Source organism: Erinaceus europaeus, chromosome 17 (genome assembly GCF_950295315.1).
Source record: "Erinaceus europaeus chromosome 17, mEriEur2.1, whole genome shotgun sequence".
Taxonomy (NCBI): Eukaryota; Metazoa; Chordata; class Mammalia; order Eulipotyphla; family Erinaceidae; genus Erinaceus; species Erinaceus europaeus.
Window position 1 is genome coordinate 2165432 of NC_080178.1, and position 23627 is coordinate 2189058.

At 57.9% G+C, this 23627-nt stretch overlaps 2 protein-coding genes across 13 annotated transcripts in view; both read right to left on the reverse strand.

Annotated features, from left to right (window-relative positions):
- The window catches only part of PPP6R3 (protein phosphatase 6 regulatory subunit 3), an 89430-nt gene that overhangs the window by 54195 nt on the left and 11608 nt on the right, over window positions 1-23627 (reverse strand). The gene's annotated exons all lie outside the window — the stretch shown is intronic.
- On the reverse strand, window positions 15737-16273 carry LOC132533973 (DBF4-type zinc finger-containing protein 2 homolog). Its single transcript, XM_060177361.1, has one exon. It carries the CDS (start codon window positions 16271-16273, stop codon window positions 15737-15739), a length of 537 nt encoding a protein of 178 aa, XP_060033344.1.

Below are 23627 nucleotides of genomic sequence, written 5' to 3' on the forward strand. Positions count from 1 at the left end.
GGCAGGACTAGGCCCTTATTTGACACTTCCAGCCTGCAGGTGGGGCCCGAGGGCTTCAACTGGGGTCCTTGAGCATCGTGACGTGTGCAATCGGGTGACCGCTGCCTGCCCCCAAATAATATTTTCTAAGAGACGCTGTCCATCGTGCTGGTGAACCCAGACAAAGAAGACTAGCTCAGAGCACCACATGTGGTGCTCCCCACCCCCACCCCTCGGGCTGGAGGAAGCCCGCACACCCCACCCGCCCAGTGAGCCCTCGGGCAGTCGCACGTCCAGGAGGCCCTGGCACAGAGAGACCTCCCCAAGTCGGTGGGTCCACAATACAGGGCACAACAGTCTGTTCTTCCTTCCTTTCGTTTTTAGTGTTTGTTTATTTATTTACTTATCTATTTATGAGAGGGATAGGAGGAGAGAGAAAGAACCAGATCGCCCTCTGGTACATGTGCTGCCAGGAATTGAACTCGGGACCTCATGTTGAGTCCAGCAACTGACCTATTACTGCACCACCTCCCGGACCACCAGCAGTCTGTTCTCAGTGACTACCAAAACGAGAAGCCGTCACAGAACACGCTAGACCGGTCCTCAGCTGCTGGCAAGGTCAGCGCCACCCACGTTACTCAGCTGGCACTCGGCCCCTCCTCCAAGACCGGGCGCGGGCAGAATGCCGGGTAGGCCCCGCAACCCTCGCTGGAGGAACTTAGCAGGACACGGTGAGCAGCAACCCCCCAGGGCAGCGCTCAGGAAGGCCGGGCGCTAGGAGGGAAAGCGCAAATGAGTGCTTTCTACGGCTTCCAGGCTTGTGGAAGATGGCAAGCAAACAAAGAGAGCTTCTACTGTGTCACCTCATCCTGAGGGAGGAAACTGACAAACAGGAAAGAGGCGAAAAGGTGCCAACAGATAATCTCTAAGGGAGGAGGAGAAAGGGAGAAGAGCCGCCCTTGTTAGGGGAAGGGTGCTGTCAGCAGTCCGTACGGCTCAGCTGTGTTGCCCAAAAGCCCGTTTCTGGAAAGAAAGGATGGGGGGGGGCAGCCAGGCCGACAGCACGCTCGGCACAGGCACAGGCACAGGCACAGGCACAGGCACAGGCACAGGGCAGACAAGCCACAGCCCCTCAGCGGGAGGAGGAGCCGTGGGGAGAGCGCCGCACTTTCCTGCATGAGGACCCGAGTTCAATGCCCGGCACGTGTGTGTGTGTGTGTGTGTGTGTGTGTGTGTGTGTGTGTGTGTGTGTGTGTGTGTGTGTTCCGGGTCCTCCTCTCATCAATAAAGATTTTTACAAGGAGGGGAGGAGAAGATGGGAAGGAGCCAAAAGGGAGAGGCACTTGGGAGACATCCCACATCTGATACCCGGGTCCGGCCGACTCAGCTGAGAGGCAGGTGTGCGGTGTGCAGTGTGCGCAGACCGGAGCCCGCGCCGGAGCCCGCGCCGCAGCCTCTCCGCCCCAGGAAGGAAAGAAACCTGGGCGTCGGCACCGTAAAACAAGCCCGTAATGAGGACGGAGCAAGGCGATGAAGGGCAGCAGGAGCTGGCGGACCGAGGCCCGCAGTCTGAGCCGGCCCCGCGCTCACGCCCAGCACGGCCGGGGGTTTGTCAAGGGCTGCTTCAGGAAAGAGGCAAATCTGTGAGGACCGCGCGGCCGGCAAGGCCTACATGGCTGCCGTCTGGTCCTTCGGAGAAAGGCCCTGGTCCGGGAGGACAAGGCTCCCAGGAACACTTCTCCCTCTCTCTGATCTAGAAAATCCACGAGGAGGGGTGGGGTGTTGGCACACCTGGTTGGGTGCACATGCTGCAGTGTGCAAGGACCCAGGTTTGAGTCCCCGGTCCCCACCTGCATGGGGAAAGTTTTGCGAGTGGTGAGGCAGTGCTACAGGTCTCGGCCTCTCCCTCTCCCTCTCCCTCTCCATCACCCTTCCGCCTTCAATTTCTGGCTGTCTCCAATAATAAATAAAGATATATATTTTTTAATAGGACAGAGAGAAACGGAGAGAGGAGGGGAAGACAGAGAGGGGGAGAGAAAGATACCTGCAGACCTGCTTCACCGCCTGGGAAGCGACTCCCCTGCAGGTGGGGAGCCGGGGGCTCGAACCGGGATCCTTAAGCCGGTCCTTGTGCTTTGCGCCATGTGTGCTTAACTCGCTGCGCTACTGCCGACTCCCAGTAAAGATAATTTCTTTAAATTATTTTTAAAAAAAGGAAAAAAGAAAATCTATGAAGTACCTGGCTCCCTTCCTGCCGGGCCCCTCCTGCCCCAACCCCAATTCTGTAATCCTGCCAGCAGCTGGGGCCCCATGACAAAGTGGTCTCCCAAGTGCCCTGAAGCATAGAAGTCTCCACCTGCCCGCTGCCACAGCTGCCTGGAAATAAGTGGGTGGCAAAGTCTAAGGCTGGCAGAGTCTTGAGCCCCCACCCCCAGCCCGTGACCTGCTTCCTTCTACTGAACTAAGTGCAGAGAAGAATTTCCCAAACCACTGGCTACTGTAAGATGCTTTCACTAACTGCAACTAGTGGCGTTTCCCACACCAGGACACTCTGAGGGATGCGTCCCCACACTGTGCTTTCTTTGTTACTCCCCAAACAAGAATCACAGCCGACACCCTGTGCCAACACTACGTAGCTCCCCTTTTGGCCAAACAGCAAATGGCCGTCACAGCACAACACCGGCAAGTGCCCGGGCCTGGCCGGCTCCTGGCCGCGCCCCGTCAAGTATCACAAGCGGTGTGTGAACTGACAGCGCCAAGTTCCACTGCCCAGGGCCCTGCTGCCAGCCACAGACCTTCTACACAGGCGAGGGCGCTAGCGAGGCGCTGAGAGGCGGGGCTTCCCCAGCTCCACTCAAAAGTAAGTTACACTTGTGGTCCGGGAGGTGGCGCAGTGGGTAAAGCACTGGACTCTCAGGCGTGAGATCCTGAGTTCAATCCCCGGCAGCACATGGACCAGTGATGTCTGGCTCCTTCTCTCTCTCCTCCCATCTTTCTCATTAATAAATATTTTTAAAAAGAAAAGAAAAAAAGTAAGTCACACTTAAAACTCACCTCCTCGCCAGACCTGGACAGGGGTCACAGAGGTCACAGGTAAAGCAAAAAGAGCCGGATCAAGGACTTTGCCTGTGAGAAAGGCTGGTGTCCCAAGCTCCTCAGACCAGGGGAGTGACAGTCACTTTGCTGCGACTCTGTCCTTGGTCTCTGAGGCTTCACCATCCTGCAGCCTTTTTAAGAAAGAGAGACAGAGAGTGTGGGAGGAGGGGAGGAGGGTCCCACTGCAGCCAAGTTTCCTCCAACGTGGTGCAGAAAACCTCCAGTCAAAGCAGCTGATGCGATAAGAGCTGTAAACGCAGGAGGCTGGGCTCGAACCTGGGACAGACCGACACACGCTCAGGCAGCGCAGCGCACTCCGCGGGTGCGCGACGCTGCGGGTCTGCCCCCAGTGCCGCCTGCTGGGTGGGAAACTCAGCTTCATCAGATCAGCTGTTCTCACTGGGGGTCTTCTGCGATTCCCCGGCGACCCCCTTTCTCTCTGAGGCAGGAACTGCTACGGCGGTGTGGTCAGGGGACGCGCTCCTCTTCTAAAACCTGCCCTGCACTGCTGGCCGGGTGCGAGCTGAGCCCCCCACCCAGCCCCTCACTCGCTCCCCCGGCTCTCGACAACGCTCAGGCCCAGGCCTGGGACCAGGGTGCCCCACGAGGAAGGGCCGGTCGAGGAGCTGAGGGGCAGGAGTGTGGCGGTCGGTCGGGGTGGCGGCGTCAGACGCTGAGCTAGGCGACGGGCTCCGAGTGCAGGTCTCCGGCAAGCCCCCCGCAGCCGCAGCCGCCACCGCCCGGGCGGACACGCGCCTGCTCCCGAGAACTGAAGCGCGAGTGCGTCAGCTGACCTGTGACCCCAGGAGACGCGACAGCCTGAGCAGCCTTCGGGGACTCATTTCCGGAAACTCCCCGAGGACACACTGGCAGCGGTGGTGGAAGAGCCCAGAGACGCTGAAAGGAAGGCCTGAGTCCTCTGGAGAGCGGGTGCTGGCGGGCCGGCCTACAGCCAGCAGCGAGCGGGGGTCCCCGGGGGCACACTTGGGAGCCTCCGGGCCAGACCTCGGAACAGGGACCCCGTGCTCCCGAAGCCCTCAGCCCGCACGTGTGACCGATGGTGGAACAGCCACTCTGCCAGAGCGAGAGGAAGGCCCGCCGACTCAAAGGATGGCTCAGAACCAACTGGGACGGGACGGGACGGGACTGGGCTGGCTAAGGCCCCCGCCCCCGGCCCCGGGCCGAGCTCCTGTCACCTGCCCGGTGAAGCCCCCTCCCCCCTTCCTCTGTCCCCACGGGGCCTTCCGCAGCCCGCCCACGTGAGCACCGCTGCATCCGCGACCCGTGAGCCGGCCCCACATGTTTCTAGTCTGAACGGTCGCAGCTACCCAAATCTGTGGGGGGGTGTCTCAGGCCCCACATGCGAGAGAACCGCGGAAACAAGACGCGTTCTGTGACTTGAATCGCCTTCTTAAAGTGTGCGGGCAGGGGGATGTTTCTGACAGATCTGAATCTCCTGCGGCCCCCCACGCACCCCCCCCCCCCCCGTGCTCAGAGCCGCCGCCCAAAGGGAGGCAGACGGGACTCCGCCCGGCGGGTGTCGGCGTGGGGGGCGTGAGGCGCTGAGAGAAGCGGTCACGTGTGTCCGCGTGTGTGAAGGGACTGCTGCACGGGGCTGGGGAAGGCGCGGCAGGCGCTGCTCCCCGCGAGCGCGTCAGGGGACGGGACCGGAGCCCGCCTCTGGCCGACTCGGAGGCTCAGGCAGGACAAGCGTCCTCACGGAGCCACCGCGCGCCCGCTCCTGGCTCTGTCACGGGAGGCCGAGCCGAGCTCGCTGCTTCTCAGTCAGTCGTCACCCTGACTTACAGCCGGCCCTCAAGACGTGGCTCTCCTCGTCGGACGGAAATCGCGACTCAGAGGCCTCGCAAAGGCTGAGCAGAGAGACCGGCAGCTGGAAAGGAGACTCGCAGGTGTGAGTGCGCACGCGCACGCACGGGGCACACGCACGCGCACGGGGCACACGCACGCGCACGGGGCACGCGCAGCCGTGGGGAGAGCGGTCTCGGGAGCAGCGGCCGGCCGGCCCGGCGGAGTGAACACGCAGGCAGGGCAGGGCGAGGCAGGAGACGCCACAAGGAGCGTTCGCAGCCCGTGCGGCATGGCGACACTGGGGGACACGGACGTGCACACGTGGAAAGGCCGCTCCGGACAGACGCTGCACCGCACGGTGCGGGTCGGGAAGAGGGGAGGGGGGAGAGGGCCGCGCCGGGACAGCGGCTGACCGAGAGCTTGACGGAGTGAAGTGAGAGCCCGGTGTGAGGGACGAGCAGGGCCGCCTCAGGGCCGCCTCAGGGCCCGCCGGGAGGCAACTCCCCTCCTGGAGAAGGTGAGGCCGCTCCGCACCTCGCGGGGAAGGGCCCGGCCGCTCCGGCTCCCTCTGGGCTCCCGGGGAGGCTCGGCGGGGAGGCGGCCCACACAGCGCTCGGGTCTCGCTCTCCGTCTCGCTCTCGGGCACCGGGCTGGAGCCCGGCTGAGGGGCAGGGGGCCTTCCCCGGGAGCCCCAGGCAGAGGCTCGGCCGGCACCCCGAGGTCACAGCGTCTGACGAGCGGACGGCCAGGTGGCTGCGCCCACTCTCGAGAGAAAGGGCCAGAGCCGACGCGGCGCACGGTGTGCCCCAGAGGCTCCTGGCAGCCACGCTCCACCCGGCGCCCGCCGGGCAGCCAAAGCCAAGCTTGCTGAGTCGCCCTCACCCTTCCTAACGACTCCCGAAGGGCAGCAGGCAGGCTGCCGGAGGGCAAATCCTCCCTCACACGTGCACACAGACACACACACACACCACACACACAGACACACACACACAGACACACACACACCACACACACAGACACACACACACACACACACACATACAGACACACACACACACCACACACACACACACAGACACACACACACACAGACACACACACACACCACACACACACACAGACACACACACACAGACACACACACACACAGACACACACACACACCACACACACAGACACACACACACAGACACACACACACACAGACACACACACATACAGACACACACACACACCACACACACACACACACACACAGACACACACACACAGACACACACACACCACACACACAGACACACAGACACACACACACACAGACACACACACACATACAGACAGACACACACACACACCACACACACACACACACACAGACACTCACACACAGACACACACACACACAGACACACACACACACAGACACACACACACCACACAGACACACACACACATACAGACACACACACACACACCACACACACCGCACACCGCACACCCACACACACACACACAGACACACACACACACACCACACACAGACACACACACCGCACACACACACACCGCACACACACACACAGACACACACACACCCTACAGGGCCCGGAGACAGGCAGTCAAGGACAGACCGTCTACAGCCTGAGAGCAGGTGCCTCGGGGCTCAACAAACTTACCTTCGAACCAAGTTTAAAAATTAAAAGAAATGTTTTCTTCGCCGTGGCTCCTCGCCCATCACAAGTGATGCTGGCAGCGGCTGTCCTCCGACTTACTGCATCAGCAGGTCCGCGGGAGCCCGGGGAGGCGGCCGTGAAGCCGGAGATCTGTGACAGAGAGACAGCGGTCACGGTCACGGCGTGCCCACGAGTCCCTCGGAGGGCTGCTGCGTCCCGGGCTCGGTCAGGAAGGGGCGCTCCGGGAAGGGAGCCCCCCGGTGATGGTGACGGTGACGGTGACGCGCGCACCCAGAGTCCCGGCCGGGTCACCACCGGGAGGGCTGTTCCGCCAGCTGCCCTGCAGAGAAGGGCGGGATCCCTGGGAGGCTCTGACAGCCGCCAGCTGCCCTGCAGCCCTTCCCCTGCCCACTCCGCCTGCTCCCGGTCGGGCAGAGCCCACATGCCCACGGCGCCAGGGACCCCGGTGGTACGCAGGCCGGGACCACCGGCACCAGCCCGCTGAGGGCGAGGCAGCCCCTCGGGGCCTCCTGGGAGGCGGGCGGCTGCTGTGGAGAGCGCTGCCTCACGCGTGCCGGGCAGAGGCTGGCGGCGGCCCCACCACACACGGGGTCCTCTACTAACTGAAGATAAAATCCACCGACTCTGAAGTTAGAGATCATGACAGGCCAGACGCAGGCCAGAAGAGAATGGTGCACACGGGGGGGGGGGAGCGCATAAAGCCCACACGCACAGTTACATGTGGAGGGGCGCCTGGTTACAGTGCAGAAGGACCCGGGGTTCGAGCCGCCAGTCCCTACCTGCAAGGGAAAGCTTTGCAAACGGTGAGGCAGGGCCGCAGCTGTCTCTGTCCCTCCCTCTCTACCTCCCCCTTCTCTTGATTTCTGGCTGTCTCCAGTAAGTAAATAAAGTTAATTAAAACAAATTTTGTGGTCAACAATTTGTTTGGCTTTATATGTTAACTCTCTTTTCAGCCACCATGTCCTAGATGCCAGCATGATGCCGACCAGACCTCCCTGGACAGACGACCCCAACAATGTGTCCTGAAGCCCCGCTTCCCCAGAGCCCCGCCCCACTAGGGAAAGAGAGAGACAGGCTGGGAGTACGGATCGACCAGTCAACGCCCATGTTCATCAGGGAAGCAATTGCAGAAGCCAGACCTTCCACCTTCTGCACCCCACAATGACCCTGGGTCCATACTCCCAGAGGGTTAAAGAACAGGAAAGCCATTAGGGGAGGGGATGGGACACCGAGTCTGGTGGTGGGAACTGTGTGGAGCTGTCCCCCTCTTAGCCTATGTTTTGTTAGTTTCCCTTTTATAAATAAAAAAGAAAGAAAGAAAAGAAAAAGAGCAAAAAAAAAAAATTTTAAGTTACACGTGGACTGTGTCTAAAACCTCAGTTAGAAAAGTCTTAGGGGGGTCGGGCGGTGGCGCAGCGGGTTAAGCACAGGTGGCGCGAAGCACACGGACCGGCATAAGGATCCCGGTTCGAGCCCCCAGCTCCCCACCTGCAGAGGAGTCGCTTCACAGGCGGTGAAGCAGGTCTGCGGGTGTCTGTCTTTCTCTCCCCCTCCTCTCTCCATGTCTCTCTGTCCTATTGAACGGCGACGACATCAAGAACAACTACAACAATAAAATAACAAGGGCAACAAAAGGGAGTATTTTTAAAGTCTTGGTTGTTCTGACTTTTCCCCCACTCTCTCTCCCTTTCTCCTTCCTCTTTCTTCCTTCCCTTCCCACAATCCACAAGGACGAGGTGCGGTCAGGTTGCAGAGACAGACACAGAAGTGCTGGCTGAAAGCTCTCTAAAGAACGTGCCTGCTGGGCAGACAGCATCATGGCTCTGCAAGTAGACTCTCCTTCCTAAGGCTCCAAAGTCCCAGGTTCAATCCTCCACACCACAAGCCAGAGCTGAACAGAAATAACAATTCATTAATTTTTTTAAAAGAATGTGCCCAGGCTCCTGGCCTCTCCCAGCCCCTGCAGGTGATAGACAGGACTCTCAGAAAGGAGGCCCAGAAGAGAGGCGCTGCCACGCCACGCCACGCCACGCCACGCGAGCAAGCCAGCAGCAGGGTGAGGGCTGAGCAGGCTGAGAACCAACGACTGACGGGCCCTGTTCGTGGAGGCAGCTGCCCGTGGGGCTGCATGACTGCGGCAAGGTCACCATCCGCGAGCCCTGCCGCCTTTTCTCCCAACACGTCTCCACGCTCCTGTGACTTTGCGCCCCGTCCCTTTGCCGGTGTCGCCCGACAACAAGGATGTCACACCGCCACGGCGTGCTGTCCAAGCCAGGGGCCGACCACGTGAGCCACAGTGCCCACCTCTCCCTCGACCTGGCCGCTGCTTCAAGCCCAGCGTGGTAGCCCCTCGCGTCTGCAGCACCGGCCAGCAGGGGCCGGCTGGCCTGACTCCCGGGCGTCACTGACGTGGCCCCACCGTCCTCCATTCGTGTTGTTTTGTCGTGACGCTGCTGAGAAAAGCAGCCCGGTCTGGGCAGGGCCGAGGGCTACACGGAGGCGGCGGCTCTCCGGGGCCACATCTGGGGGGATGCCGGGACCCCGACACGAAGAGCCTTGGGACTAAGGGTGGGTGTCGGAGTGTCCTGGGAAGAGGGGCCCAGGCTGTGGCCTGGAACTGGAACAAACGAGTTGGAAAAGGAGCGAATGAGCGAGTGGCTAGACATCACTGCTTAGGGGAGCCGGGCAGTGGCACGGCGGGTTAAGCGCACACGGCGCAAGGCACAATGGCCGGCTTAAGGATCCTGGTTTGAGCCCCAGCTCCCCACCTTGCAAGGGAGTCGCTTCCCAGGCGGTGAAGCAGGTCTGCAGGTGTCTTTCTCTCCCCCTCTGTCTTCCCCTCCTCTCTCCATTTCTCTCTGTCCTATCCAGCAACAACATCAATAACAACAACAATAACTACAACAAAAAAACAACAAGGGCAACTAAAGGAAAAATAAATATTTTTTAAAAGAAAGAATATTTAAAAAAAAAAGAAAAAATTACTGCTTAGTACTGGAAACGTTTGGTCTTTATATCTAGAAGTTTGGTGGCATTTCTATGACCAGACATTCCCCGCAGAAACGCGACTCCCGCTAGCCAGTGATGGCCACACACGATCGCCTCACAGCTGCAGTCTCCGAGACCTGCGGACAGCGCCGGAGGACGCGTCCAGGGCCCGGGCACTTCTGGCAGGAAGCTGCCCTAACAAAACCGGAAGCACGTTCTCCCGGTGCCACACAGACGAGCCGGGGGTAACGGGCCACTTGGCAATGGCGACGCCCGATCTACTGTCCACTGTAAAGTGATATCGTCTCAGCAGTTACGTGGCGTGTAGTCCGTGTCCGGAAACAGCGTGAGGCCGTGTCCTTCAAACGGTCGCTGTGGCTCGTCTCAGCCGCTGCCCTGGCAGTCTCCGGGCAGAAGGCTTTAAGGGCCGCACGGCACGGCACCGACCCGCAGACACACACTCGCTGCCCGACTCTCACGGGGCACCCCCCCAGCCTGCTGCGCACCCTTCCCGGTTCTGAGCGCTTCCTCTGCCCCGGCTGCGCTCGGCGGGGTGTCGTGTTCCCAGCTCAGGCGGGATGGCGGCTTCCTAGGAGGCAGCTCTCTTGGGCTGTTTGTAGGAACGAGAACCCAGACAGCTCCGGGAAGTCTGTGTGGAGAAACAGAATACAAAGCAAACGGCAGAAGCCTGTGGGCAGAGACTAGAAAGTGCGCACAGCTCAGCAGGCAGGGTGCAGGCTCACCCCAAAGGGACCCCCACAGGTGCTGGGGTGGCGGGTAGCTCCGCCCGCTCCTCTCTCTCCAGCTTCATGGGATTGCGGGACTCGGCCCAGGTGGCCGTTTGGCAACGCCACACATGAAGGGGATCGTCCGCTCGTGCCCAGCACCGTGTCAAACTAGAGAAGTGACCGCGGGCGAGATCACTGCTCCTGAAAGGAAGCGAAGGCGTGCACGCACTGAGCAGGCAGCGAGCACAGGGTCCGCTCACACAGGGAAGGGAGACAACTCCATCCCAGAAGTCTGGAGCCAGATGAACTACCGAGCGACCACGACAGACACCGGAAATGTCTTCAAAGAGTCACCTTCCAGGGCCGGGTGGTGGCGCACCTGGTCGAGCGCACATGTTTCAGTGCGTAAGGACCCAGGTTCGAGCCCTGGTCCCCACCTGCAGGGGAAAAGCTTCACAAGTGGTGGAGCAGGGCTGCAGGTGTCTTTTTTTTTTTTTGCCTCCAGGCTTATTACTGGGGCTCGGTGCCTACACTACAAATCCACTGCTCCTGGAGGCTATTTTTTCCCCTTCTGTTGCTCCTGTTGTTTATCTGTTATTAGATAGGACAGAGAGAAATGGAGAGAGGAGTGAAGACAGAGAGGGGGAGAGAAAGACAGACACCTGCAGACCTGCTTCACCGCCTGGGAAGCGACCCCCCTGCAGGTGGGGAGATCGGGGCTGGAACCGGGATCCTTACGCCAGTCTTTGTGCTTTGCGCCGCCTGCGCTGAACCCGCTGCGCCACCGCCCAGCCCCCACAGGTGTCTTTCTGTCTCTCTCCCTCTCTATCACTCCCTTCCCTCTCAATTTCTGACTTACTCTATCCAACAAATAAAGATTGGAAAAAAAGAGTCCCTTCTCTGCTAGAAGACCCTGGAGGCTCCGCTCAGCTGGAACAGGAGACCAATGTGCAAATGTGGGAGAGTCTCAAAGTGTTCTGGGGAGCCCTGTGGGGTGGCCATGTCCCCAGCGGGGAGGACAAGCAACCCAGCCTGAACTGGGACCGCTTTCTCCCAGAAGATAAAGCTGACCAAGACCTAGACTCGCTATGGGCTGAAAGCATGGGGCGGATTAAGAGCTTAAAAAAGAAGAGTCACCTGGAAACCAAACTTGTGAGTCAACGCCTGAGAGTTAAGCTCCGCTCCCGTGAGCACAGGGTCAGAGCGGACCCCGACTAACCAGCGCCGCGAGGAAGCGCGTTTCAAAGGGCAGGGCTGGCCCCACATACGCAGCTGTTTTCTTTCTGCCAGTAAATAAACCTTCAGAAACTCAAACAAACAAACACTACTAGCCACTGAACGATGGCGCATCTGGGGGACCACACGAGTTTCAATACCCAAGGACCTGGGTTCAAGTCACTGGTCCCCACCCGCAAGGAGAAAGCTTCACAAGAGGTCAAGTGGTGCTGCAGGCGTCTTTCTCTCTCTATCTCCCTGTTCTCTATGGTGTTGTCTCTCTCCAATAAATAAGCGGCAGCCGCTGTGGGAGCTCCCCGCTATGGCCGCCCGCCACACACGGACACAAGCGGGCGGCCCCGAACAGGTGGCGAGGTCCTCCCACATCTGTGAGACAGAAGTGAGCTTGCTCCTCAATTTGTCCGCGATGACTAGCATGCCGTCAACTAAAAAAACAAACAACTCCACAAACATTTTAATGCAACAAAGAACCACCAACCTAAACGAGCGAGCCTCACCGCCTTACCGCCAGCCAGGCAGCCACGGCCGGTAGCCTGACAACATGCTGAGGGCGACGCGGTGAAGGACTCTCACCGCAGATGACCCAAGGCGGGATTCCACCTGCCTGGGCAAGATGCCCAACAGACGGAAGAGGAACAAATATCCCTTCATGGTGGGCCAGGCGGTGGCACAGCGGGTTAAACGCACATGACGCAAAGCGCAGGGACCGGCGTGAGGATCCCGGTTCGAGCCCCCGGCTCCCCACCTGCAGGGGAGTCGCTTCACAAGCAGTGAAGCAGGTCTGCAGGTGTCTGTCTTTCTCTCCCCCTCTCTGTCTTCCCCTCCTCTCTCCATTTCTCTCTGTCCTATCCAACAACGAAGGACATCAACAACAATAACAACAAGGCTACAACAACAAAGACAACAAAAGGGGGAAATGAATGGCCTCTGGGAGCAGTGGATTCATGGTGCAGGCACTGAGCCCCAGCAATAACCCTGGAGGGAAAAAAAGAAAAAACAAAATCCCTTGACATGGGTTCTTACTTCCTGTCCTGAAGGAGGGTGGAATGCCACCCGAGGAACGCCTGCTCCAGCCCCTTGTGCCACTGTCACACGCGCGAGCCTAGGGTTGCTCCCTCCTCGTCACTAACTACTTTCCGGCAGGAAAGGAAAGTCGGCCACATCGGCCACGAACATTCCCGAGGCACAAAAACCCTCAAGGAAACGCAGGGCCTGGCACCGCCCAGAACAGCAGCCAGGAGCCTCAGCTCGCAGGTGCAGATAAAGAGCAGCTTAAACGCAAGACAAAAGAAACACAGCCTGTCATCTTGGGGGAATAACTTCACGGGCCGGGGGCCGGGTGGTGGCACCTGTGTCATCAAGCTCAAGGATCCAAGTTTGAGCCCCCGCTCCCCACCTGCAGGATGACGCTTTCCAAATGGGGAAGCAGGTGTCTCTCGTTCTCTCCCTCTCCCTATCTCCCCCCCCTTCTCCATTTCTCTCTGTCCTATCTAGTCAAAATGATGGAGGCGCGCGCCGCCAGAAATGGTGGGTTCGTAGTACCAGCACTGAGCCCCAACAACAACCCTGGTGGCAATAAAATTAATGAGCTCATTAACTAAAATAACTTCAGGTGCCTAGGCCTCAACTTTCTCAAGAAAAAAATGAGTAGCATGGGGCTGGCAAGACAGGCTCTTACCTCCCTGGGGCTTCGCTCTCTATCTGAGGGAGGGGCCAGGGGGCTAGAGGACCGGTCTGCAAGCCTCAAGCCTCGGGCTCTTCTCCCTCCCCTTCCTCTCACTCGAGACCCCAACACGTAAACTAAGTAAATCTAAAAAAAGGAGTGTCGGCTGGGGAGACAGCGTAACGGCTATATATAACTACCTCAGCAGCCCGGATTCAACCCCCAGCACCACTCAAGTCAGTGGAATAAACTACGTAAGCCGATGACCAGAGCAGACCGAGCAGTGCAGCACGTAACTAGTGGTCGGCGCTAGACCGGTCTCCAGATAGTCAGAACCATATCCCCACCCCCACCCGCACCCGGAAATCCTGCCATCACTTTACCCTCGCAGAGCTGACTGAGAGGACAGGGCTCCCCTGAGCTGGGAGCTCGCCAGCACAACAAGGGCGACACCGAACAGCCCCTCGGGTGCTGCACACACTAACCTCCTTTCCTACCGCTCTAAGGAGTAAAGACGCAGAAAACAGAAGTGAAAGCAAGGGACTCAAAGAAGGAAAAAAGAACCACATCCTCACACTCCAGAAATTACTAAGTAAATTTAAGCCAGGTCTTTTAAAAACCGGTCTGGAGGGCGCCGGGTGGTAGCAGCGGGTTAAGCGCAGGTGGCACAAAGCGCAAGGACCGGCATAAAGATCCTGGTTTGAAACCCCGGCTCCCCACCTGCAGGGGGGTCACTTCCCAGGCGGTGAAGCAGGTCTGCAGGTGTCTGTCTTTCTCTCCCCCTCTCTGTCTTCCCCTCCTCTCTCCATGTCTCTCTGTCCTGTCCAACAACAATTACAGCAGCAACAACAATAACAACAAGAGCAATGATAACAACAAGGGCAACAAAATGGGGAAAATGGCCTCCAGGAGCAGTGGATCCCTAGTGCAGGCACCGAGCCCCAGCGATAACACTAGAGGCAAAAAATAAATAAATAAAAACCAGGTCTGGGGCCATAAACTTAAAGCCGCACACATCAGGGGTGGCAAGTAGCTCAGCATCGGAGGGCAGGGTTAGGGGGACTGACCCAGGCTCAATCCCTGGCCACCACACGTCACTCCCAGAGCGCAGGAAGAAGCCAGCCCGAGACCACCAGTGTGCAGTTGACCCCAAGTAACGTGAGGGTTAGGGAAAGCAGTGCTATGCGCACCCGAAGTCAGACTGTATCTCCCATCTTCTGGGTCCCCCTCCCACCCAAAGCACTTAACAGATCTGGCTTGTGGTCATGCTGGGGACTGAACCCGGGACTTTGGCGCCTCGGGCATGAGAGTCTCTTTGCAGAGCCATGATGCTACCTACCCTCACCCATCTCTTTTACTGTCAGCCAAACCACTGTTTCAGCTTTGCCCTGTGATGACTCCAGGGGCTGACCTGGGTGGTCCGGGGTCTCAGGCACACGAGTCTGTCAGACTGCTGAGCTCTTTCCCCAAACCCTGGCGTTCCTCGTCTCCACAGCCGGCCACTGACCAGTAAGTAGCACGGCTTGACGGAGGCGACTCACAGACATCCTACCTTACAACTGAGTCAGAGAAAACACTAGGAAACCTCCAGAGTTATCGCCGGGGCCGGGGCCGGGGCTCACTCTGAGCCCGCCGCTCCTGGGGGCTATCTTTTTTCCCATTTTGCCGTCCTCCAGGGTTATCGCCGGGGCTGGGGCTGGGGCTCACTCTGAGCCCGCCGCTCCTGGGGGCTATCTTTTTTCCCATTTTGCCGTCCTCGTTGTTGTTATTGATGTCATTGTTGTTGAAGAGGACAGAGAAATGGAGAGCGGAGGGGAAGACAGCGGGGGAAGAGGAGAAAGACAGAGGCCTGCAGACCCGCTTCAGGTGCGCCCCCTGCAGGTGGGGATCCTTGGTCACAAAGGGGGGGCGTCTGGCGAGGCCGGGAGCGCTCAGCCTCACACCGTTCAAGCCGGAGAGCGACAGGTCTGTGTGGGGGTGCCCGTCGGCCCACAGTGGGCACACCGCCCTCTCCCCGGAAGGCCAGGGTCACGGCGGAGCGGACACAGCCCTCCAGCCCCCGCACCCCCGGCTCCTCAGCCGGCTCAAGCACTCGGCTGAAAGCCCCCCAGCCGGTGACCGCCGGTGACCTCCAGAGCGGCCGACCCCCGGCCCGGAGAGCTCCTCTCCCCTACAGCCGAGGGGAGGCCCGCGGGCTCGGGCTGCGGGCGCTGCCTACTAGGCTCTCCTCCCTGAGGGCGGGCTGGGCGGCCGCCTACCCTCTCTCTAGCTCACAGGCGCAGCCGTTCTGTGGGCCCAGAGTGAGCCCGCGCCCTCCCCGCAGGCCTGTCCCGCTCACCTCGCGCAGCGCCCCCTCCCCACGGCCAGCCAAGCCCCTTCCCCACCGGGCTGCGAGCCTCCTCCGGTGTCTCCCGGGGAGAACAGAACTCCCGGCCACCGCTCCTCGCGCCGCCACACGGCTGCTGGGCGGCAAACTCGCCATCTCGCAGCCGGACCTGAGCGAGAGGCGGCGGCGGCCGTCTCGTTAAATGAGCTGATACTCACTACACGCGGAGCCGGTGGTCCGGGCTGTCTGCGCTCACCCCGCCCGCCCCGAGCGCTTGTCTCTGGCAAGGAAAGTGGTGGCGAGCTCTGGGAGGGCACGGGCGGCAGTGTGGCTGCCTCCTGCAGCAGGGCACGGCGAGGGCAGGGGACGGCGAGGGCAGGGGCCGGCGCGGGCAGGGCACGGCGAGGACAGGGCACGGCGAGGGCAGGGGCACAGCGAGGGCAGGGCACGGCGAGGGCAGGGCACGGCGAGGGCAGGGGACGGCGCGGGCAGGGCACGGCGAGGGCAGGGGCACGGCGAGGGCAGGGCACGGCGAGGGCAGGGGACGGCACGGGCAGGGCACGGCGAGGGCAGGGGACGGCGCGGGCAGGGCACGGCGAGGGCAGGGGACGGCGCGGGCAGGGCACGGCGAGGGCAGAGGCCGGCACGGGCAGGGCACGGCGAGGGCAGGGGACGGTGCGGGCAGGGCACGGCGAGGGCAGGGGACGGCGCGGGCAGGGCACGGCGAGGGCAGGGGCCGGCAGGCTTTCTGCATAGTCGCTTAGAGCACTGGGATTTCAATTTTCACTTGAAGTCAAACGACGCTTTTAGAATTTCATTGTGGAGCCGGTTGGTGGTGCACCTGGTTGAGCGCACATGTCACGAGCCACAAGGACCTGGGTTCCAGCCCCTGGTCCTCACCTGCTGGGCCAATCCTTTGTGAGAGGTGAAGCAGGGCTGCCGGTGTCTCTCTCCCTCGCCCTTCCCTCTAGATTTCTCTTTGTTCTATCCAGTAAATAAAGTCGGGTGGCAGCGCAGCAGGTTAAGCACAGGTGGTGCAAAGCGCAAGGACCAGCATAGGGATCCTGGTTCGAGCCCCCAGCTCTGTCCTATCCAACAATGACAACACAAATAACAACAATAACTACAACAATAAAACAGAGGCAATAAAAGGAAATAAATATTTTTTTAATTCTTTTTTGAAAATATAATATACTTGCTATTAATACCACTTTCCAAGTGTAAGCCTTAGACATGCCAGAAACACGATGTACTAGTATATAGGGGCATTGGTGGCGAGAAGAGAGACCAGCGCACCACACCTCCTTCTGTGCAGTGGGGGCTGGGGTCGACCCTAGGTCTCGCACACGGCTACGCACACACTACCCACCTGGCACACGGCCACAGACAGAAGTAGCACCGACAGGGTAGACAGTTTAATAGTTATGCAAAGAGACACTTGACCCTGAGGCTCCTACATCCCAGGTTCAATCCTCTGCACCACTATAAGCCCGAGCTGAGCGGTGCTCTGGTAAAATAAATAAATAAATAAAATAAAATAAAACAAGATAGAAGTAGCAATCTGTGTCTTTCAGGTAACCCTGATCATGAATCACTGATGGACTCATCTAGACAGATTCTATTTCTAATTCATCCCTGCTAAAATTCCTGCTGTGCTGAGTTTCTTAGTCACTCACTGTCCCAGCTGGCATTCGGGGGAAGGGAGTGGGAGCCACTCTTCTCACTGGAGGACACTGTGAGCATACTTTCAGAGGGAACTTGGCAAAATGTCCCCCAATACTAGAGCTAAAGCTGGCTGAGGGGGCCGGGCAGTGGCACACCTGGTTAAGCGCAAGGACCTGAGCAAGGCTCTGGGTGTGAGCCCCCAGGTCCCCACCTGCAGAGAGGAAGCTTCAGGAGCGGTGAAACAGGGCTGTCTGTAGGTGTCTCTCTCCCTCCAGCAAAAACCTTGGAGGCAAAAATAAACAAGTAAAACTGGCTGAAACGGATAGATAAAAAAATATAAAGCCAGGTTATTCCGACCAAAAATATCAAAAGCGGTTAATATTTATTTATCCTTTGGGCCAAATATTCTTTAATTTCTTTATTACCGAGGGATGGGGAGATAGAGAGGGAGAGAGACACCCGCTGCCCTGCTTCACCACTTGTAAAACTTTCCCCCTGCAGGTGGGGAATGAGAATTCAAACCTGGGTCCTTGCGCATGGGAATACGTGCACTCAACTAGGCCAAAGCCTGTCTCTGTCTCTCTCCCTCCATATCCCCTCTCCTCTCTCAATTTGTCTCTATCCAGTAAGTAATTTTTTTTGCCTCCAGAGCTATCACTGGGGCTCCATACCTGCAGCACAAACCCACTGCTCCTGCGGCCATTTTTCCCATTTTTGTTGTGTCCTTGTCATTGCTGCTGCTGCTGTTAGATCGGACAGAGAGAAATGGAGAGAGGAGGGGAAGACAGAGAGAGGGGGAGAGAAAGACAGACACCTGCAGACCTGCTTCACCGCTTGTGAAGTGACTCCCCTGCAGGTGGGGAGCCGGGGGCTCGAACTGGGATCCTAACGCCGGTCCTTGGCACTTCTCATCATGTGCGCTTAACCCACTGTGCCACCTCTCGGCCCCCAGAAATATATTTCTTTAAAGAGAGAACATCCTGACAGCTTCTAAGTTATCCCTTAAGCAGAGCTGCCCATGGTCTACTCCAGGGGAAATAAAAGTACATGTCCAAAGGAATTTCTGCCACAAACACTGAAAACAGCCCCAACTACTGACGAGGCAAGGTGGCAGGGCATGTCCTCGCAATGTACCCTGAGCTGTGCTTCAGGGGAGACCAGCCCTGTGCCACTGCACTGCCAGGTAATCCCCAGAAACACAGCAGGGCTGGGGGGCGGCACTCGAGAGGCACCCACCGCCCCGCAGTCCCGTTTACTTCTCTGCGCGAGCCCATGCGCTGTGTCAAGAGCCCGCTTCTGCACGGAGGTAGGACAAGAAGGCGCCTTGGACGGGCGACAGCATAAAGTCCAGGCATCCAAACACAAGAGGACAGGAAGAACTCCAACACCGGAGGATAATTTCCATGCCCGGTGGAGAACTCTGAGACCCAGCAGGGTGCTCACTCCACAGGAAGCCAGCCGGTCGGGACGGCCCATCGCGTTCAGCCCTCTCCAAGAGCAACCAGAACGTCCCACAGGCTGGCTCCTCCAACACGCAGTCAATCAGCGAGCTGGCCAAAGATCCCCCACGCTTACTAACACGGCAGGAGACAGTCGCCCCTTGCTGGCACTAAGTCAGTACCAGCTTGTCGCAAGTATGACAACAAACAAAATTAAAAAACAAAAATTGGCGGGGGAGTCGGGCAGCAGCACAGCGGGGTTAAGCGCACGTGGCGCAAAGCGCAAGGACCGGCGAAAGGATCCCGGTTCGAGCCCCCCGGCTCCCCACCTGCGGGGGAGTCGCTTCACAGGCGGTGAAGCAGGTCTGCAGGTGTCTGTCTTTCTCTCCCCCTCTGTCTTCCCCTCCTCTCTCCATTTCTCTGTCCTATCCAATGACGACAACAATAACTACAATAATAAAACAAGGACAACAAAAGGGAATGAATCAATATTTACAATAAATAAAAATAATAAATTTAAACATTTTTTTTTTAAATGGCAGGATCTCTGCATTGGGCAACCTCGTGAAGACAACAAAGGCCTCATGCTCGGGGTGCGTGAACGTGAGCCACCCTCACGAGAGAAAACCGGAGGCCAGACCCATGGACCCCGGCTGCCCAGTAGGCGACCCCAATGCCAGGAGCATTCTGGAGTGGGCAGGAGAGTGTCAAGTGGGGTACGGAGAGCGGCCTGAGTCCAAGTGGACACGGTCTCACAAGTACTGAAGCAGAACCCAGAGCCAAAGCCTCCCGGGAAGCAGGGTGGGAACCGTGAGCTCTCTCGCCTGGCTTCCAGCAGGGCCAGGAGGAAGGGGTGAGAACACCACGGTGCTCTGCCCCAGGAAGCTGGTCCAGGAGGGCGAGGCGGCGGCTCAGCACACAGAGCGCAGGACTAGCAGCAAGGGCACATGCGCGCTCTGCGAGTCTCACCAGCTAGAGAGGCACAACCTGAGGTAGCGGAGCCTCACCTGCCGGGGGTCCGATCGGGAGATGTGCCCGGAGGCCGGCTAGGTGGCGGCACACCTGGTTAAGCGCGTGTGTCTCCATGAGCGGGGCCCCGGGTTCAAGCTCCTGGTCCCCACGTGCAGGAAGAAAGCTTCATGAGTGGTGAAGCAGGGCTGCAGTGGTCTCCGTCTCCTTCACCCCTTTCCCTCCCAATTCCTCTGTCATGTAAAATGGATACAGTTAACAGAGAAGAAGCGAAGACTTTCTATTTAGAGGTTTTCCTGCTTTTTAACGGTCGAACTTTACCGCCAGGACAAAGCCAGAAGAGTCGTCTCTGACTTCCCCCGTGTCAGAGCTTTCACCTAGTGAAAACCCCACAGTGCAGTCCAATCCAATCCATTTGGTTTTACTTTTTTTTAATATTTATTTTTCCCTTTTGTTGCCCTTGTTGTTTTTTATTGTTGTTGTTACTGATGTTGTCGTTGTTGGATAGGACAGAGAGAAATGGAGAGAGGAGGGGAAGACTGAGGGGGAGAGAAAGACAGACACCTGCAGACCTGCTTCACTGCCTGTTCGAGCCCCCTGCAGGTGGGGAGCCAGGGGCTCGAACCGGGTTCCTTACACGGGTCCTTGGGCTTTGTGCCACGTGCACTTAACCCGCTGCGCCAGCGCCCGCCTCCCTGGTTTTACTTTTGCACCTGCATGATTCCACCTCTCCCAGTGGACTGACTCTTTTTCATTTTTTTTTTTCAGACGGCAAGTGAGAGGCAGAGGGAGAGAGTGACAGACAGACATGAAACTCTTCCCTTACGTGGTCTCCCCATGTGGCGGCCAGGACTGGAACCTCGGTTCCAGTAAAATGTGTACTCTACCGGGTAAGCGATCTCCTGGCCCCACCAAAGGTGTCTGCAACACAACAGAGAACACTCCTGCAGCTGGCAAGGTTCTCAGCGACACAGCGCCAGGCCCTGCCCCTACACCCCCAAGCTAGATGGGCCTCTGGGAGAGAGGCCGCCGCTTCATATGGAACTGCTCCCCGGGGCCCGGGAGACAGCTCAGCTCAGCAGGAAGGGGCACACCTTCTGCAACGAGAACCTGGGTTTCATCCACACAGGGAGCACCAGGATGAACATGGGTGTTGATTCCTTTCCTGCCTGCCTGCCTGCCTCTCTCTCTCTCTCTCTCTCAGAAGATGGGGGACACAAGGGAAAGGTCCACAAACGGTATCACAGCACCGGGCCATCTCTCCCTCTCTCTGAAACGAACGCAAAAAGGGGGCCCTCAAGAGCAAGGGCAGTCACACCTAGGAGACCCCTTCACTACAGAAAGAAGAAATGAACACAAGCCTCTGAACCGGGCAGGCGGCTCAGCGGCAGCCACGCACAAGACCCTGGGGTCACCCTGGCACCATGGAAACAGTAGAAGAGTGCACGCACACTCTAGCCACTGTGGTGCCGGGCACAGGGGAGAACAGGAGGGAGAGAGAGAGAGAGAGGAGAGCGAGGCAAGACACAGCTCCTGTGTAATGGGCGGGAGGCCTGTACTAACCACGCCAAGAAGGCAGAGACGTCCAGCCCCGAGTACGATCAGTGGCAGGAAAGGCCTCCCGCTTTCTCTGGGAGACACTAGCATGCCAGTGATGTTTATTTTTAATCCTCACAACAAAGCCGGCTCCAGCTCCACCCCATGCCGCCTCTAATCTGTTCTCATTCTTTCCTCTCTGCCCTGGAAGACTGTCAAGCTTTAGTCTGTGAAATCAAAACAATACTTATGCTGCCTGTACATTTCAAACTGCGGCTTCACTGAAAATGACCGGGAAGGGCTACAAGCGGTCATTGACCCTGGGCTGCTGGGCTCAGCTGGCCAGCACCAAGCCCTCACTCCCGACAGACAGCACGGGGGTTATGCGAACGACTCTGTGTCCCGGAGACTAAGGCCCCTGGTTCATTTCCCTGCACCACCAGAAACCAGAGCTGAGCAGCACTCGAGCACAGAAAGTAAATAAAGCCAAACAAGCGCCCTAAGATCTACACTCCAAATCCTCAGTCTCTGTTTATTAGTCAAAACAAAAGAGCAGCTTAGCTCAACTGGCAGAGCACAGGACTTGCGAGTGTGAGGTTCTAGGTTAGTTAGCTCCCCGTTGTCACGTGGACCAGAAGAGGTGCTCTGGACACTATCCTGTGAAATACTGGGCTGTCGGAAAGGCCATGACACTTTTTGGGGCATAGATAAACTATGTCATGTGGCCCAGGAGGTAGCACAGTGGTTAAGTCATTGGACTCTCTCAAGCAGGAGGTCCTGAGTTCGATCCCCAGCAGCACATGTACCAGAGTGCTACGTGACTCTTTCTTTCTAGTAATAAACAACATCTTTGGGAGTCGGGCGAGAGCATAGTGGGTTAAACGCACGTGGTGCGAAGCGCAAGGATCCAGCGTTAAGGATCCTGGTTCGAGCCCCCGGCTCCCCACCTGCAGGGGAGTCGCTTCACAGGCGGTGAAGGTTTGCAGGTGTCTATCTTTCTGTCCTCCTCTCTGTCTTCCCCTCCTCTCTCCATTTCTCTCTATCCTCTCCAACAACGACAACATCAATAATAACTACAACAATAAAACAAGGGCAACAAAAGGGAAAATAAATATTAAATAAATAAATAACATCTTTTAAAAAAGAAAAGAACAGCCCATCATGACTTTTCCAACAACCCAATAAATAAAAAATAAATCTTATAAGAAAGGGGGGAGGGGGGAGGGAAGGGCTGGGGAAACAGCTCACTTGGATAGTATGTTGCTGTCTCCTGTGCACCGCCCAGGTTTGAGCCCAGCTCCCACCAAACTAAGGGAGTTTCAGTGCTGTGGCCTCCCTCACTCTGTCACTAGTTACAGCAACGACAACAGAGAAAACCCACTCGGCTGGCAGCATGCAAGCCTTGTATGCACAAAGTCCCCGTTCGGTTCAGTCCCACGCACCACAACCGCCATAGCCCGGTGGTGTCCTGGCCTGTCCCCCTCCTGATAAGTGAATGAATAAATCTTTCAAAAAATAAATTTTAAAAAGATGTTTAATGTAAAGAAATAAGCAGAAAACAGTTCGTCCCCCTCTCTTCCCGGGTAGACCACGCATGTATTTTAAATGCTGGACTCCTTTCCTTTCCCCAAAATAGACTTGGCTCAGAATGTGTTTTGCTCCGCATTTGCCTCCCAGAGTGTTTTCAAGCGCTCTGCACTTGGCTAGAGTCACATTTAAAACACACAGAAATGCTGTCGAGCAATCAATGATTTCGTTTAAAAAGGTAATTATCCTCGAAATCTCTCCCATTTCTGGATCTAAAAAAAAAAAAAAAATGAAACAAAACAAAACGAGCTAACAAATGTGAAGCAGAAAAAGCCTCCACGCAACTCCTTGCTGACACAGCAGCACTACCCGTTAACTGACTCTGGACAACCCACGTCTGGAGGCTCTTAGCCACGTTATCCGTGACGTTGATGAGCACGTCGCCAAAGCCTGTCCCTGGGTCTAGCTCTGTGATGGGAGCTGCACGGTAGGAAAGCAATTCAAAGTCAACGGAAACACCGGGGACCTCAAACAGAGACCAGCTAAGCACCTGCCTTCGACCGACCGCCAGGCCAAACCGCGCCCTCATCCGTCTGGCCGCCCGACTTCCCTGGGCAGGAAGAAGCCCTCCAGGCCTCCTTCCACAGCCGCCCAGACACGACAGTGCTGCCCTCAGACTCCTGATTCCATACCCAGAAGGGGCCCTGCATCTCGTGGGTCTTCTCTTCCTTTCCAGAACCCTCTCTGCCGCTTCCCATGGCCGGTGCCTGTCTGCACAAAGCTTTCGTCTGGCCCTCCCCAGATGGCCCCCGCTGGCAGAGTGCAGGCCAGCACTGTCTTCTCTGGAGAGCGTCAGCTGAGGCCCTCTGCTAACCGTTAGAGTTGTAGGGGTAGTCTATCTGCACACCTCTCCCGTCCGTCCGTCCGTCCGTCCGTCCGTCCAGCGGCCCGGCCTTCCTGTTGTTTAATGAC

Coding starts and splice junctions, on each gene's coding strand:
- LOC132533973 (XM_060177361.1), bottom strand. CDS start 16,273: ATGCAGAAAGCCTGCCGGCCCCTGCCCTCGCCGTGCCCTGCCCGCGCC.